Source organism: Phoxinus phoxinus (assembly GCF_949152265.1).
Source record: "Phoxinus phoxinus genome assembly, chromosome: 1".
In the NCBI taxonomy this organism is placed as follows: domain Eukaryota; kingdom Metazoa; phylum Chordata; class Actinopteri; order Cypriniformes; family Leuciscidae; genus Phoxinus; species Phoxinus phoxinus.
The window spans coordinates 37,578,899-37,592,368 of NC_136876.1; the positions used below are offsets into that span (position 1 = coordinate 37,578,899).

The 13,470-nt window shown below is 40.8% G+C and overlaps 1 protein-coding gene across 1 annotated transcript in view; it reads left to right on the forward strand.

Moving 5' to 3' along the window:
• The first annotated feature begins 328 nt into the window (after positions 1-328).
• The window catches only part of pde4a (phosphodiesterase 4A, cAMP-specific), a 58,915-nt gene continuing 45,773 nt past the window's right edge, over positions 329-13,470 (forward strand). Inside the window, exon 1 of the mRNA XM_079613076.1 lies at positions 329-942. Coding sequence (XP_079469202.1) covers positions 647-942 — 296 coding nt within the window. The 5' untranslated portion in view covers positions 329-646. The remainder of the gene's footprint in view (positions 943-13,470) is intronic.

Below are 13,470 nucleotides of genomic sequence, written 5' to 3' on the forward strand. Positions count from 1 at the left end.
ATCCAACATGATTCGCGTAATGAAACTGTTCGCGGCGAGGTTTTAATGGAGGTGGAAGGTGAATCTCCTGACAGCGAGCTTGAGTTTTAATCGCCGTTAGTTACAGATCACAACATTGCTCCTCATCGCAGAGTTCGCATGGATCCAGTTGGAGACACCAGAGCTTGGAGAGACATGTGCGGTCTTTAGCAGCAATAATCGCGGGCAGGAAACCAGTCTGGAGGGTTGATAAAAGCAATAAATCCACACTGAACATAAGTGACCCGTCGCGCTATGAGAAAGTTCAGGGAAAGCGCTTCACCGGCGACCGCGCGGATAATACGACGCCTCGTAATGTTTTAAAGTGGAGCCTTTCTGATAAACAGGAACTTTTTTGGATTTAACATCGACACAGTCGCGGAGATGACAAGAAAACAGGACGACATTGCGCCATCACCTGTTATCTGAACACTGTGATTAGTTCTCACAAAAGCACTGAATCTTTATTGCCTTTGGACCTGCTTTCAATACATTCCGGCGTTGGACATGGGGACTAGTCAGTTACGGACAGTAGACGGGTTAATTTCTTAATGTGCAAGAATACATAGCCATATCGTTTTTATTCCCCTTAACACATTGCGTTCGGTACATCTATTAATTTTGCACCATGATGGAACCGCCACCTTGCTCTAAAAAGAGCCTGTCTCTTTCGCTGCCGGTTCCCCGGGAGGGACAGGCGACCCTCAAGCCTCCCCAGCATCTGTGGAGACAGCCACGGACCCCCATCAAAATCAAACATCGCGGTTACTCTGACACCGACCGACATCACCACCGACAGATAGAGCGCTCGAATGCCATGGACACGAGTGACCGGCCGGGGCTCAAGAAGTCCCGCATGTCCTGGCCATCGTCGTTCCACGGAACCACCAGCGCGTCCATAAGCAACTGCGCTGGGAGTAAGCGGTAAGAAAGCCGAGTGACCAATTACGTGTGAACAAACGAGCTATTTCTGTGTGATGGACGCCCAAAACTGATAATAATGATGCTGGAAGGGTTAATAGTGCTTTGTGTGGAGACTGGAGAGGCGGGACGCGTGGGCATCCTTGATGATGCGTTGTGCGTAACGGCTCCAGCAGCTCTCAGAGAGCGTGAGTTTGAAATGCCTCGAACGTGACCCCCAGAAGTAACCTCAAACCAGTTATGAGCAGCTGATGGCATACTTAATACTAATGCTAATGAGCTGGATAAAATAAAATAAAAAACTGCGGAAGACGCGCATATAATGGGGTTTTGGAGAGTCCTAGCCCCCCATCATGTGTGGATGCCATAAAGTCTAGAGGGACTGATCTGAAATTATTACAATCATTTAGGATCATGGCATATGCTCTTTCGCTCTTGGCACATGCAGACACCATATGCGCACGCCAAAAAATTTGCATGATCTTATCAAGCTCTTTAGTATCATGTTAGTGACACAATTGGGTTTAAGACATAACATGTTCATGTGTGTACAGGTTTGTGATACAGTCTCTTCTGGCTTTTATGATAATATCTTTTTTAATTATAAACATATATTCTTATTACATAATACAATACAATAAAAATTATTATTGGCATCCATTGTTTCTATGAAGAAACTTTAACATCCATCAGACCGTTTCCTTTCCAAGGCTCTTTATAGAGGATAAAGGATTAAAATGTTTGTCACATTAAGGAAAAATGTGTTCTTTTTTAAGAACTGTTCAAGGTTCTTTGAGGAAACAAAAGTGGTTCTTCTAGTGGAAACAGTTATAGTGGAAAAGGGTTCTTTAGCCCAGCAAACATTTGGATGTTTAATGACCATTGAACAGACGTCCCTCTGACACGTCCCGTGATGGTAGAAAAATAGTTCCAAAATGAAAGTTGAACTGGCCCTCTATTTGTCGTTATTCGATTCATGCCGTCCTACCGTGACTATTTTTGGCCTGGGACATGACGTTATTGCAGTCGGTCCAATGTTTGCTGTGAGATTATTAAAATGTTCTTCACACTAAGAAAAAAAAAAGGTTCTTTTCAGACCTGTTCACTGAATGCCCCTTTTGGAGCCTTTATTTTTAAGAGTAAATAGAGTTCCACTTTTATTTACATAGCACAATAAATGCAACAGTATTGGCCATTGTGCTGTACAACAGGATAAATAAAGACTGCAAAACAAACGATAAAAGGAGTTTACATCAAAAACACCAATCAGAAAAATCCAAGATTAAAAATCAAGTAAGCCTGTGAAAAGAGGTAGGTTTTTAACTTAGATTTAAAAACAGACTCTGTGGATACTAGTTTTAGGGATAGAGGAAGACTATTCCACAATTTTGGACCAACAATAGAAAAAGCATGGTAACCCTTCGTCTTAAGTCTAGATCTCGGAGTTGAATATGTTTGCCAAAAAGCCAACGCATGCACAGAAAGAACAGAAGCACTGTAGTATTTTGACTTGCACTGCCACAGCACTGACTGTGTAGCGCTGTAGTAAATAATCAACTTGAATCAGTTTTATACAGAGAAACACATTTGTCAGCCTGACATACATGTCGATTTTGTGGGTTTGCACGATTCGGTGTAGCGTACAATACACTGCTTTTACCCTCAAGGATGAGTGTGGGTGTTGCTTGCAGTGCTTGTACATGGATGCGCATACAGACTGATGTTAGTGCTGGAAGAGGTTAAATGTGGCGTCCCTTTGAGTGGCGCCTTACCAAATTGAATGATTATTACAGTAATAATCTGCTTCTGAGAGGGCTGTGAGCCACAGGGGAGGCCGAGAACCGAAGGCCTGGTTTCCTTCCTGTCAACTTTTTTGCCTAGGCCACAGACGGTCTGCACGGTAGGCTCCTGGGAGACAGGCCAGCTCGACCTGACTGTATAGTCAAGCCTGATTTGTATTTCCCTTCCCCAGAACACGCTCACAGCCAGTCCAAGAATTAGTGCAGCAGCACTGGCTCGGACTGTCCTGTTTCTACTGTGGGCGGGCGGCACAGTGGGAGAAATAGAGAGCGAGAGACAGAGCAAGCTGCCTGTGTGTACGTGTGGCTCTGGTGATGTCACAAGAAGCAGAGTGAGATGTCCATGCCTGGTCACTTTCTCCACTCACTCATCACAGTTTGCAACATGATCTGCCATGCAAAGGCATAGGTCTTAATAGGCCTTCCAGTGTATGTTGTGTAAATTAATAACTTGACAAAGAACAACTTATACAGTGTTATTTTATTGGGTAAAGGTAATCTATTATGTTTAAGATTACATCTTAATAGATGACTACCTCAACTTATACCGTGTTATTTTATTGGGTAAAGGTAATCAACTTATACCGTGTTATTTTATTGGGTAAAGGTAATCAACTTATACCGTGTTATTTTATTGGGTAAAGGTCATAGTCAGTGTAAGCAAAACAGCATTTTTTTTTGTATGTAAATACATTTACTGACATTGTGTTAGCTTATTCTTGCCCGCGTTTTCTGTTCACGTATTGATGTCAAAACCGATGAAAAACCTGTGGTTTCCAAAATGTCACGTAAACGTGTTTTCTTATGTTGTATCGATAGCATATATGTGCTTGTGTGCGGGGTGTGTTGGGGCATGTGTTGCTGGAGGCTTTAGAGAAAGACATGTATGGTAATTAGCAGTTTGCATGGATGGTCACATCACAGAGGTGGTGGTGGTGGGAGTCTTCATCACAGGGACAAATTTTTATTTTCATTCTTTTTATGGAGATGTCCCTGGCAGTCCTTTAATGGGAGCTCTAAGTACGGCGTCTTGCCTCCAATGCACATTTATTGAGCTTAAGTAATATACTGCCCAGAGGCCCACCTCCCTGTCATCTGTTCCTCTGAGCCTGCGGCTAAACTCAGATCAACCTCATACACAGCTGCATGCCCAATGATACACTGATGCCTCATGTTTTGCCGTGTGATGCTCTTGAGAAAGATGAAGTTCACTTACAGATTGGCTGCAAATGACTACTATTTAAATGTGATGTCTGCGTGTCTCTGTGAATGAGCGGTGCAGTTCCGTCTGCTACGCATGGACAAGAACGCATGATGTTTTCAGCATCTGCCATGTGCCATCTGAACACATGCACTTCACCTTGTCATTTCATATACACAGGGCTGGACATTAAAACACAGATTTCAGCGGTGGCGTGTAGCGCATATAATATACATTTTTCAGTTGTAGTCTTTTAAAAAGGCATCTGAAATAATAAACTAAGTGCAAGTGTTGTCAAAAATACAGATTTTTCGATACTGAAATATCTGAAACTCTTCCGCAGGATACACAATAGCAGCTGCGAGTTCTCACTCTCTAATCTCTCCGACAGCGAGTTGACACACAAACCCGCGTCCCTTTTACTCACCTGTTTAATTTTCTCCGGATGAATATTGTTGGTGTTACAGGGCTTGAATTTCGGCGAGGGATTGCACGTATCGAGTTAAATTGTACTAATTCCCGCTGATTTTGTGCTCACACCCAAAGTGCGTGCACATAAAGACAAATATATTGGCTATAACAGTATAATGGGTCCGTGTGTCAGGTCTTAAAGTGACAGCAGCCTAATATACCGGCTGCCAAATTATGAGATAATATTAAAAATATCTACAGTATATGGCAGTTTTTCCCCATGGTATCGATGTCAAAATTGTGGCCAGGGAAAATGCTGAGTGGCTAGTTTCTTTGGAAAACCACTAGCCACAGTGGCTGTTGAGAAAAAAAGTTAATGTCAAGCCCTGCATATACACTTAGAAACTCAATGGTCTTCACGACAACATATGATGGTTTGTTAACAATGTTCGGGAGGAACACAATTGGAACAAATTGCCTACCCGTAGCCCTTGGACATTTACGTGTGTTGGACAGCACGCTAAATACGCCAACAACTGATTATTTGAACTTGTGAAGTCAAAAGTTTGGTTTAACTTGAAGAATTTGTGACAGAAATATATTACTATTGTACAGTTGTCACGGCTTGGCTCACACGGGGAGAGTAGAGGATTTTATTGCAGGGATTTACTATTATTAAAGGGATCCTTGATTATGATTTAACTTTTTTAACTTTAGTTAGTGTGTAATGTTGCTGTTTGAGTATAAACAACATCTGCAAAGTTACGTCGCTCAAAGTTCAATGCAAAGGGAGATATTTTCTTTTACAGAAATCTATTTTTAAGGACTACAACAAACGGCTGGTAGGGACTACAACAAGCTTATTCCTGGGTTGGTGACATCACAAACCCTAAAGTTCAGTAGCCCCGCCCACTGGCTCGAGCACGACAAGTAGTAGTAGGTAAATAACAGACGTGACACTGACAGTGAGGATCGAGCAACTAATTGATAAACATGCCTTTGAAGAGTGCAAAATGTTGTGCAGTGCCAGGTTGTGGAAAAACACAGTAGCAGCATTGAATTTGCAGAGAGCCTGAAATTAAAAAACTATGCTGTGCTGTGCCTTCTGTATTGGATCCGACAGGAACAGCGCAACACACTTACGTGAGTAAAAATGTTTTTACTGTGTCACTATTGCTTTTGTTACAGATCGTTTGATATGTACGGATTATGTGTACATGTCTAACCAAAATAACCAGTGATTTCGTAATGATTCATGTAGGCCTAAAGTCAGATGTTTTTGTCTCAAATTTTTGTATTTTCAGTAAATCAAACCAGTGACTAAATGGTCAACTTCACAATGTTTCTCTTAGTAGGATGAAAATAATCTGTTGTTTAAACTGTGATTAAATTATATATAGAAAGCGATCAAAGAATGCTCCCTTTACAATTGCTGGAACTGTCAATCAAACAGCGCGAGTGTTCTGGACTCTCTCCAAAACTCCCATTATAATCAACAAATCCTTTATTTACATTATGTTTGCACTGTTAATTATGATGAAAGCATTCTTTAGTGTATAGAAATCAAGTTACAATGACGTGATTGCTGCATTCATGCACTCAACATGTCTGTGATCGGCTACATGTGTATCACTGCAACCTTTCATGCCACCATCTAAATATAATGCTATAGATCTAAATATAATGCTATAATCAACACTTTTCACGATTAGTAAACCTTGAAATCTGTAATAGTAAAAACATTTTAAAAGTTTTCGAGAGAATTCCGAATGTAATACTTATCTATTTCATATGCAAAGCTGTCAGCCAATCATAGCAGTGGGCGTTTACACTGAAGTCTCACAGCAGACACACCCCTTAAAACAAAGCGTTCAAATCAGAGGGCTAAAAAGTGTATTTCATAGGACTCTTAATTATGCCACAAGTGCTGTCACCTGAGCTCAAATTATATTAAACCTGGAATTTTCCTGTAAATAAACACTGTTGGAGCATATGGTCCAAACCATTTCCTGGTAGATGTTTGTACAATCTTATCTTGAGTTTCCAGGGGACGTTAAGTAAAATGGAAAGTAGCCCCATAGGGGCATATCTGCTCTCCGTTCAATCATCAGAGGCGATGTGACTGAGCGCACCAACTAGAGAAGTAATCAGGATCTTCAACCTCTCAGACCCTTTGGGCCAAAAGAAGCCAATTGTTCTCTGATGCTGGTATTTTTTAGACATATATACACTTTTTTTTATACACCAGTTTTTAGAGGAAGCATGGTGGATGATTTATTAGAAACTCCATAACTACAAATAGAGTTTCAAACACATTTGGTGTTGATGATTGATCATTCAGCTTTACTCACGTTTTCTTTTTTGTCGGTGGCAGTATTTTTTGATTTACTATTCAGTGTAATCACATCCTTCTATTTACTCCCTCCCAACTGTAGCTGGTTGTGCTTTTTTTTCTTGTCTTTTAACCATAACTCCCACTGAAATATTCAACTGTCACTCGTATGATCAAATTCACTACCTCTGCTTTTAGTCATTAAACCTTGATAGGACATCGCGGAGTACTGTTTCTCAGATGACTAAGGCAGTTTGGCAGCTTTTATTTCTTTCGCATAAAATGAATTTGTGAAACTTACTGCAGCCTTACTTTGGGAGGAAACTGGCATTATTGAACGTGCCCCCTACCCCAGTGCACTCTGGGAAGTTACCACTGAGGAAAGAATGACCGACACTGAACAGAATAACAGCTTATCCTGCAGTTCTGTTGCCATGGTTACGTTTTGTGCTTGTGTAAAATAGATACATTTTGCCCAAATAGGCAAAAGGAAGTTTCATTCCCAGATGCACAGTATGTAATTTTAATATTCTAAGGCAAATATGCTGCTAAATGTGTACTTACTTACTAAGGCCCATCGCTCCTCCTGGAGCATAGGCCATCGACAACAATTCTCCAGCGGGCAAGGTCTTGGGCTGTCTTTTCTATTTAAGTCCAGGTGATACCACTCTTCTTCAGCTCTGTCTCATTGTCTTGCCTCCAGCTGTTCTTGGGCCGTTCCCTCTTTCGTCTTCCTTGAGGGTTCCAAGTAAGGAACTGGCGTGTCACATTACTCCTTGGTCTACGTAATGTGTGTCCAATCCAGCCTTACTTTCTACTTTCTATCTGCTGGGTGATGGCTTCTTGATTGGCTCTTTGGCAGAGCTCCTCATTGTTGGTACAATCAGGACAGATCTTGAATACGCGCCTTAGGCATCCATTGGTGAAAGTCTGGATCTTCTGCAGTGCGCTTGGTCATTCTCCATGTCTCCGACCCATATAGGAGAACAGACTTCACGTTGGAGTTGAAAATTCTCATTTTGGTTGCTTCTCCCATCTCTTTGGAGGCCTAGATGTTTTTGAGCATGATGAACACCGCCCTTGCTTTGCCCACCCTGGCGACCACATCACTGTCTGTGCCATCGTGTTGTCCACTACACTCCCAAGGTAGACAAAGGAGTCCACTTCCTCAAGAGGCTGTCCATCTAGCATGACATGACTGTTGTTTGCTGTGTTGATCTTCATCACCTGCTAAATGTGTAGTGGATACTATATACTATATACTTGGTGATATGTCACACATTTCCCGTAAGTCACATTGTTCCTATAGTTGTTTATTAGTGTTTATTATTTCTGGTCACCGTTTTTTGATTATTGCCTCTTATCTACCGTTCCATCTAAACGTGAAGTGAATATTTTCAAAGGCTTACAAAAAAACAAACAAATGCGAATTAGGTGCATTTCCATTAAGTTGTTCGAGCGGATGACAGTGATATTGGTAACCTAGTAACCAACAATAAATAAAACACCATCAGCAGAAACAGGCGATTAGACACGTGGGTTTGATGTTCTACGTCAGAATTTATTCTGCAAATGCGTTTTCATCTCCCATTATTCGCATGAACTCTTTTTTGTCAAAAACCACCTCAAGCGAGCGTAAATTGTTTTTGCGAATTAAGGGATAATTTCATTTAGAAATTTGCCGTCTCCATAACTCGTTTATGATGCGATACTTCAAAATGCGCATAAAAACGATGAACTATGATGGAATAAAAATGATGGAAACTAAGGCTACTGTTTATTTGACAGTTTGTTGTTTGAGAGCTGCCAAGCTTGTTAAGTGCTTAATTAGATACACCTGCAATTAATTACCTCTACAATTGCACTGGTGTTTCAGATGTTACACATTGTGTGAATTTGTACCAGTCCACAGGTACATACTAAGTGCCGTTATTATTGTTCATCTCAAGGCATGTGGTTTTCCTTGCTGGTCGCAAATTCATTGTTGAAATTCAGTCTTCCCTATTGCTTACCTAGTCTCTACATTTATTTGTCTTTGCTCCCCTTTTGATTCTCTGAATTTCCATACATCAAAGTACTCAACATGCTCCGCATCCTGTGTTTGAGTGTTTTTTTCTGTTTCTTTCAAATGTCATCTTTGTTGCCCCGATGATCTCTCGCTGATTTATTGAAACCCACCGACACCGTCTCTGATATCGTCGGGTGTCTCTGGCCCCTCCTTCCTCTTTCGACAGATGAGTGTCTCTCACTCATATCTCTGGCTCTGAGCATATGTGTGATCACCAGCCTGTGTTTCCTCGTTTTTCAATGTCCTCCCTCCACATCACGCAGTCCGTATGATTCTTTGTGCGTGGTAATTACTGACTTCAAACTCAGCCGTTCGCTCGCTCACTGCTTTTCCCTCTCTCTCCTCCTTATCATCTTATTTGTCTGGTTTTCGCTCCGTATCCCTTGCTTTCTCTTTTCTCCAGTCGCCTTTTGTGCTCCCTATTGTGCTTCTATCTTCTCAGGGCCTCGTATGCCACTTACATTGTCTCTCACGCACTTTGCTCATGCTCACTGCTGAGTTAATCATACTGCTGGCCTATCTTTAAATCTATAATTTCTTCCCACTCCCGTGCATGTCCGCAAAGTTCATCAACTCATCTAATTCTCCCTCTCTCTCCCATTTCCTCAGTGTCTGAGAGAACTGCCCGCCATTAGATTTTCTGCCGTCACTTCTCCAATTCCCTGCGGGTACAGCCCTGTAAATGATACTGCTGCCTTTCACAAAGCCCTTGCATTCTCGGTGCCATCCATCACTTCCCTACAACACTTTTACAGTAGAGCACCAGCCTTTTATTTCACACCCAGACATGTCCGCCTGCTCTCTAGATAGCAGCGGTTTCCCTCTGCTCCATCTCTGCTCTGAGCAATTAGTGTGGCTGAAATCTGAAACCTGAAATCTACATGATCATTAACAAGTTAAAGCCCCTGAAAATGTGTAATGGCATTATTACATGCCTGCAGCATGAGACCCTCTTCAAATGCCCCTGCTCCACTCCAGATGTGGAGAAATGAGGCAAAACCAAGAAGATAATAGGCCTATAATACCTGGAGGAAACTATCCATTTGCAGTGCTATTTATCTCGCATCTGACACTGGTAAAAAGTAAACTATTATAGAATATTGCTTGCAATTTTGGAAAAAAAATTTGAATATTGTGGGAGCAGGACGAGGTCGAGGGCCGTGGGAGGATGGCGCGAGGCCGGTGGCGTGATTGATAATGAGCGACACCTGCGCGAACAAGTCAGGGACTGCCGTCTAAACAAAAGTAAAGACGGCAGTCCCTGACGGTTGACTGCCACCACACATAAATAAAACAAAACACAACATAAACTCAGGCATGTTCCTCTCTCGATCTTCACAGTCGTCGCTCCTCCTTTTATACTTCCACTCCTCCGTAAGATATACGAGACCGGTGCGACGCGCAGGTGTCGCTCATTAATCAATCATGCCACCGGCCTCGCGCCGTCCTCCCACGGTCCTCGACCTCGTCCTGCTCGCCACATATATGTTGCTAGTTTTAAATCTCTCCGTCTGAGAGAAAAAATGCTTGTTTGGAAATCTATGAGGAAATCATACTTAAAGGGCACCTATTATGGAATTTTGAAATTTACCTTTCATGTAGTGTGTAACATAGATCTAAGTGAACAAAAACATCCTGCAAAGTTTGAAATATGAAAGTGCACCGTATATAAAGTTATTGTCTTTCAAAAGTAAGAGTCGACTCGGAGTCATTTTTATGAATCGTTAGAAGACCGAAGCTTTTTCTCTGACTAGATGACGTCAACTTGTCAAGTTATTTGAATACGATACGCCCACTTATTGCGCTCCAAGGCCAGGGAAAATATCATGGCGACGAGACGCTGTGTTCTGAAGTGCGACTCAAAAGCCAACTTTTTTCATCTGCCCAAGGAGGAGCATTTGAAGACTAAGTGGCTACAATTCATATAACTATACCACAGAAATATAGTCCGAGCCTTGTGCTTTGTTCGCGCCATTTTGAAGACGATTGCTTTTTAAATGCAATCAAACTTGGATTCGCGAGCCGAATGATATTGAAGGAAGGTTAATTTCTAAGTGTATTTGCATCAGCTTCCTCCTCCGTATCACAACCTGTAAGTGTTATTAATAATTGTTGCATTTATGTTTTATGTAGCATGCTTAATAATTATTTTGTTTGTTGTGTAAGCACCGTTTAGCTTCTAGGTCTTCAATGACAATTGCATTGAGATATGTGAAGTGTTTGTCGTTGTGTTCGGAGTTGTCTTAAAGAATAGAATAATACCTCGTAGTAACGTAACTGCATTTTTTTTTGTAAAAACGTTATGTCTATGCATCGGGCTAATGCAAACAAAGACTGATTGTGCTTTTACAGAACTCTGGGCTATGCTCGCTAACATAACATTAAATTCTTTATCTTATTTTTAGTTTTTTACTTCAAACTACAAAGCAGTGGACTATAATCATTATTATACGATTTAATTGATAAAAGCATAATTGTACTCCGTGTTAAACAATAAGTATTATCTATGTAAACACTGCTGGGTCATCTGACAAATCGCAGATTAGCGTCGCGCAAAGGAGGGGTTTGGAAAAATGAGTCGTTGAACGAATCATTTGGGAGTCGATGAGCAAATCAGGTAAAAATAAATGCATATTATACGAAAACAAAAGTGTTTTTTGACATTGCATGCACGTAAAACTGTTGTTGGGGACTCCCTAAACAACATTAGGAACATTTTAAATGTCATAATAGGTGCCCTTTAAGGGTATGAAGTTAGTGTTTTTTTGTTTACGAGAAGTTTGTTGCATGTAAACAGTGCTTTATATTTGTCACATCCCTTTCTGGTAGCCTTGTCTGGATATAATTCGAAAATTATCTCTGGCTTTACATGATTATGATTATGGTTATGACTGCATACTGAAGTGTCAAGCTAATAAACTTTTGAAAGGGTGTGACTATTATATAATTTTCATGCTTATTCTGGCACTGTAGAATTTCATTATTTGGATTTTGTCAGGGACAATTCAATATTATTTGCTGTGTAAACCAATTTGATGCCACATGCTGGAGTTGAGAAATATGCTAATAGTTGAGCAAAAATCATTTCATTTACTCACCCTCGTGTGGTTCCAAATCCGTATGAATTCCTTCCATGGAACATACAATTTTTAAATCTCCAGTCCACGTTAATTGGAATTATAATCAGCAAAAATAGTTTGGAACAACATGAGGGTAATTGGCAGGATTTTCATTTTTGGGTGAACTCCCTTTATGTTGCATTCAGCCTGGAGTGTTCCTTTAAGGCTTTTGTTTCGCATATGAGAGATATGACGTGCTCCCAGCTCATCTAACCTTCACATTACTGTAGCTCAGTCGAGTGCTTCAATGAGCAAGCTTTAAGCATCCAGCTTCACGGATAACGTTGGCCCTCAGGTTTGGGCACGTGATCTCATGGTTAGCGACATCTGTTTTTCTTCGTGCACCAACCGGCTAAGCTGCACCATGCTCACCCTTTTTTGACCTGCCCATACCTCTTCTCCTAAAGCCTGGGGGAGTGAAACCAGGAGCTTTTCCACCATACACAGCAGCAACTGTAACATATATGATTAGAGGATTGAATTCAGCATTATTTAGGTCTGAAGTAAATATGCTGATGGGATAAATTCACACAGCTGCTGAACACCTGCTTTTACATTGTGGCAGATTGACTTTATTTACATACAGTAAGTATACTTATAAGTATACTACTTATACTTACTAATATACTTACATATATTATACATACATACATAATTTATGCTTAATCAAGAATCAGTGCAAAAAAGCTGCTTTAAATTACTGACGAAAAAGTGTCATTTCCCATTCCCTTTAAAAGCCAGTTGTGCCATGGCGGATTGCTATTTACATGGCGGAATTTGCAAGCAGAAAAACTGAACGCTTCTCCAGAGAGGAAACGGATCTGGATCCGGATTCCACCATATCTGTATGTACACAATATTAATCTTGTACATTGTAATCCTTTTATTTTTAATATTTGTCTAGTTTGTGTGCTGCTGCGTGTCGCTGTGTGTGTGATAAGCAGAGTGTACGCGCGTTGTGCACCCACCTATAGGAGCATATTACTAAGGCACCCTTTAAATAACAAAAAAAATTGAGAAATAGAGACCAGATTTCAGTTGGTCAATGGCTCAGTCTATTTCAGTTGCTTAAAAATAGCAACGTGCCAACAATGCGCCTGAACACACCTCGTTTTCAGACCAGCACGCCCATGGGTGCACAAATGGGCACAAAATGCATTTGCTATTTAAACAACGTGGCACAGGACGTGTAAAAGATAACAAAGATTTGTTGCTGAAACTAGCAAAAAAACACTTGCGTCGCTCCTTTTTTTGCATGGCACCACATTGTGCCGGGTGAAAGGGCCCAGTGACGTTATTTTGGGCATTTTTGCTCTGTTAAATAGTCCTAGTCTGTGCTGAAATATTTCCCGTTCTTCTTTCTAGATTGCTTAGAAAACAAATCCGGAGGACTTCAGGAGATTTACAATGAGTTAGCGCTAACATTTTATTGTCATATAAATTTTAAACATAAATGGATCTCTATTCTTCGACTGTGATAGTTGTGCAAATACATTCGCATGAGTGTACATTTTTATATCCTATATTTCCCTCTGTCATGCAGCTTCAATGCCAATTAAAATAGTCAAGTCTAACCATAATATAATTGGCTCAAAAACATC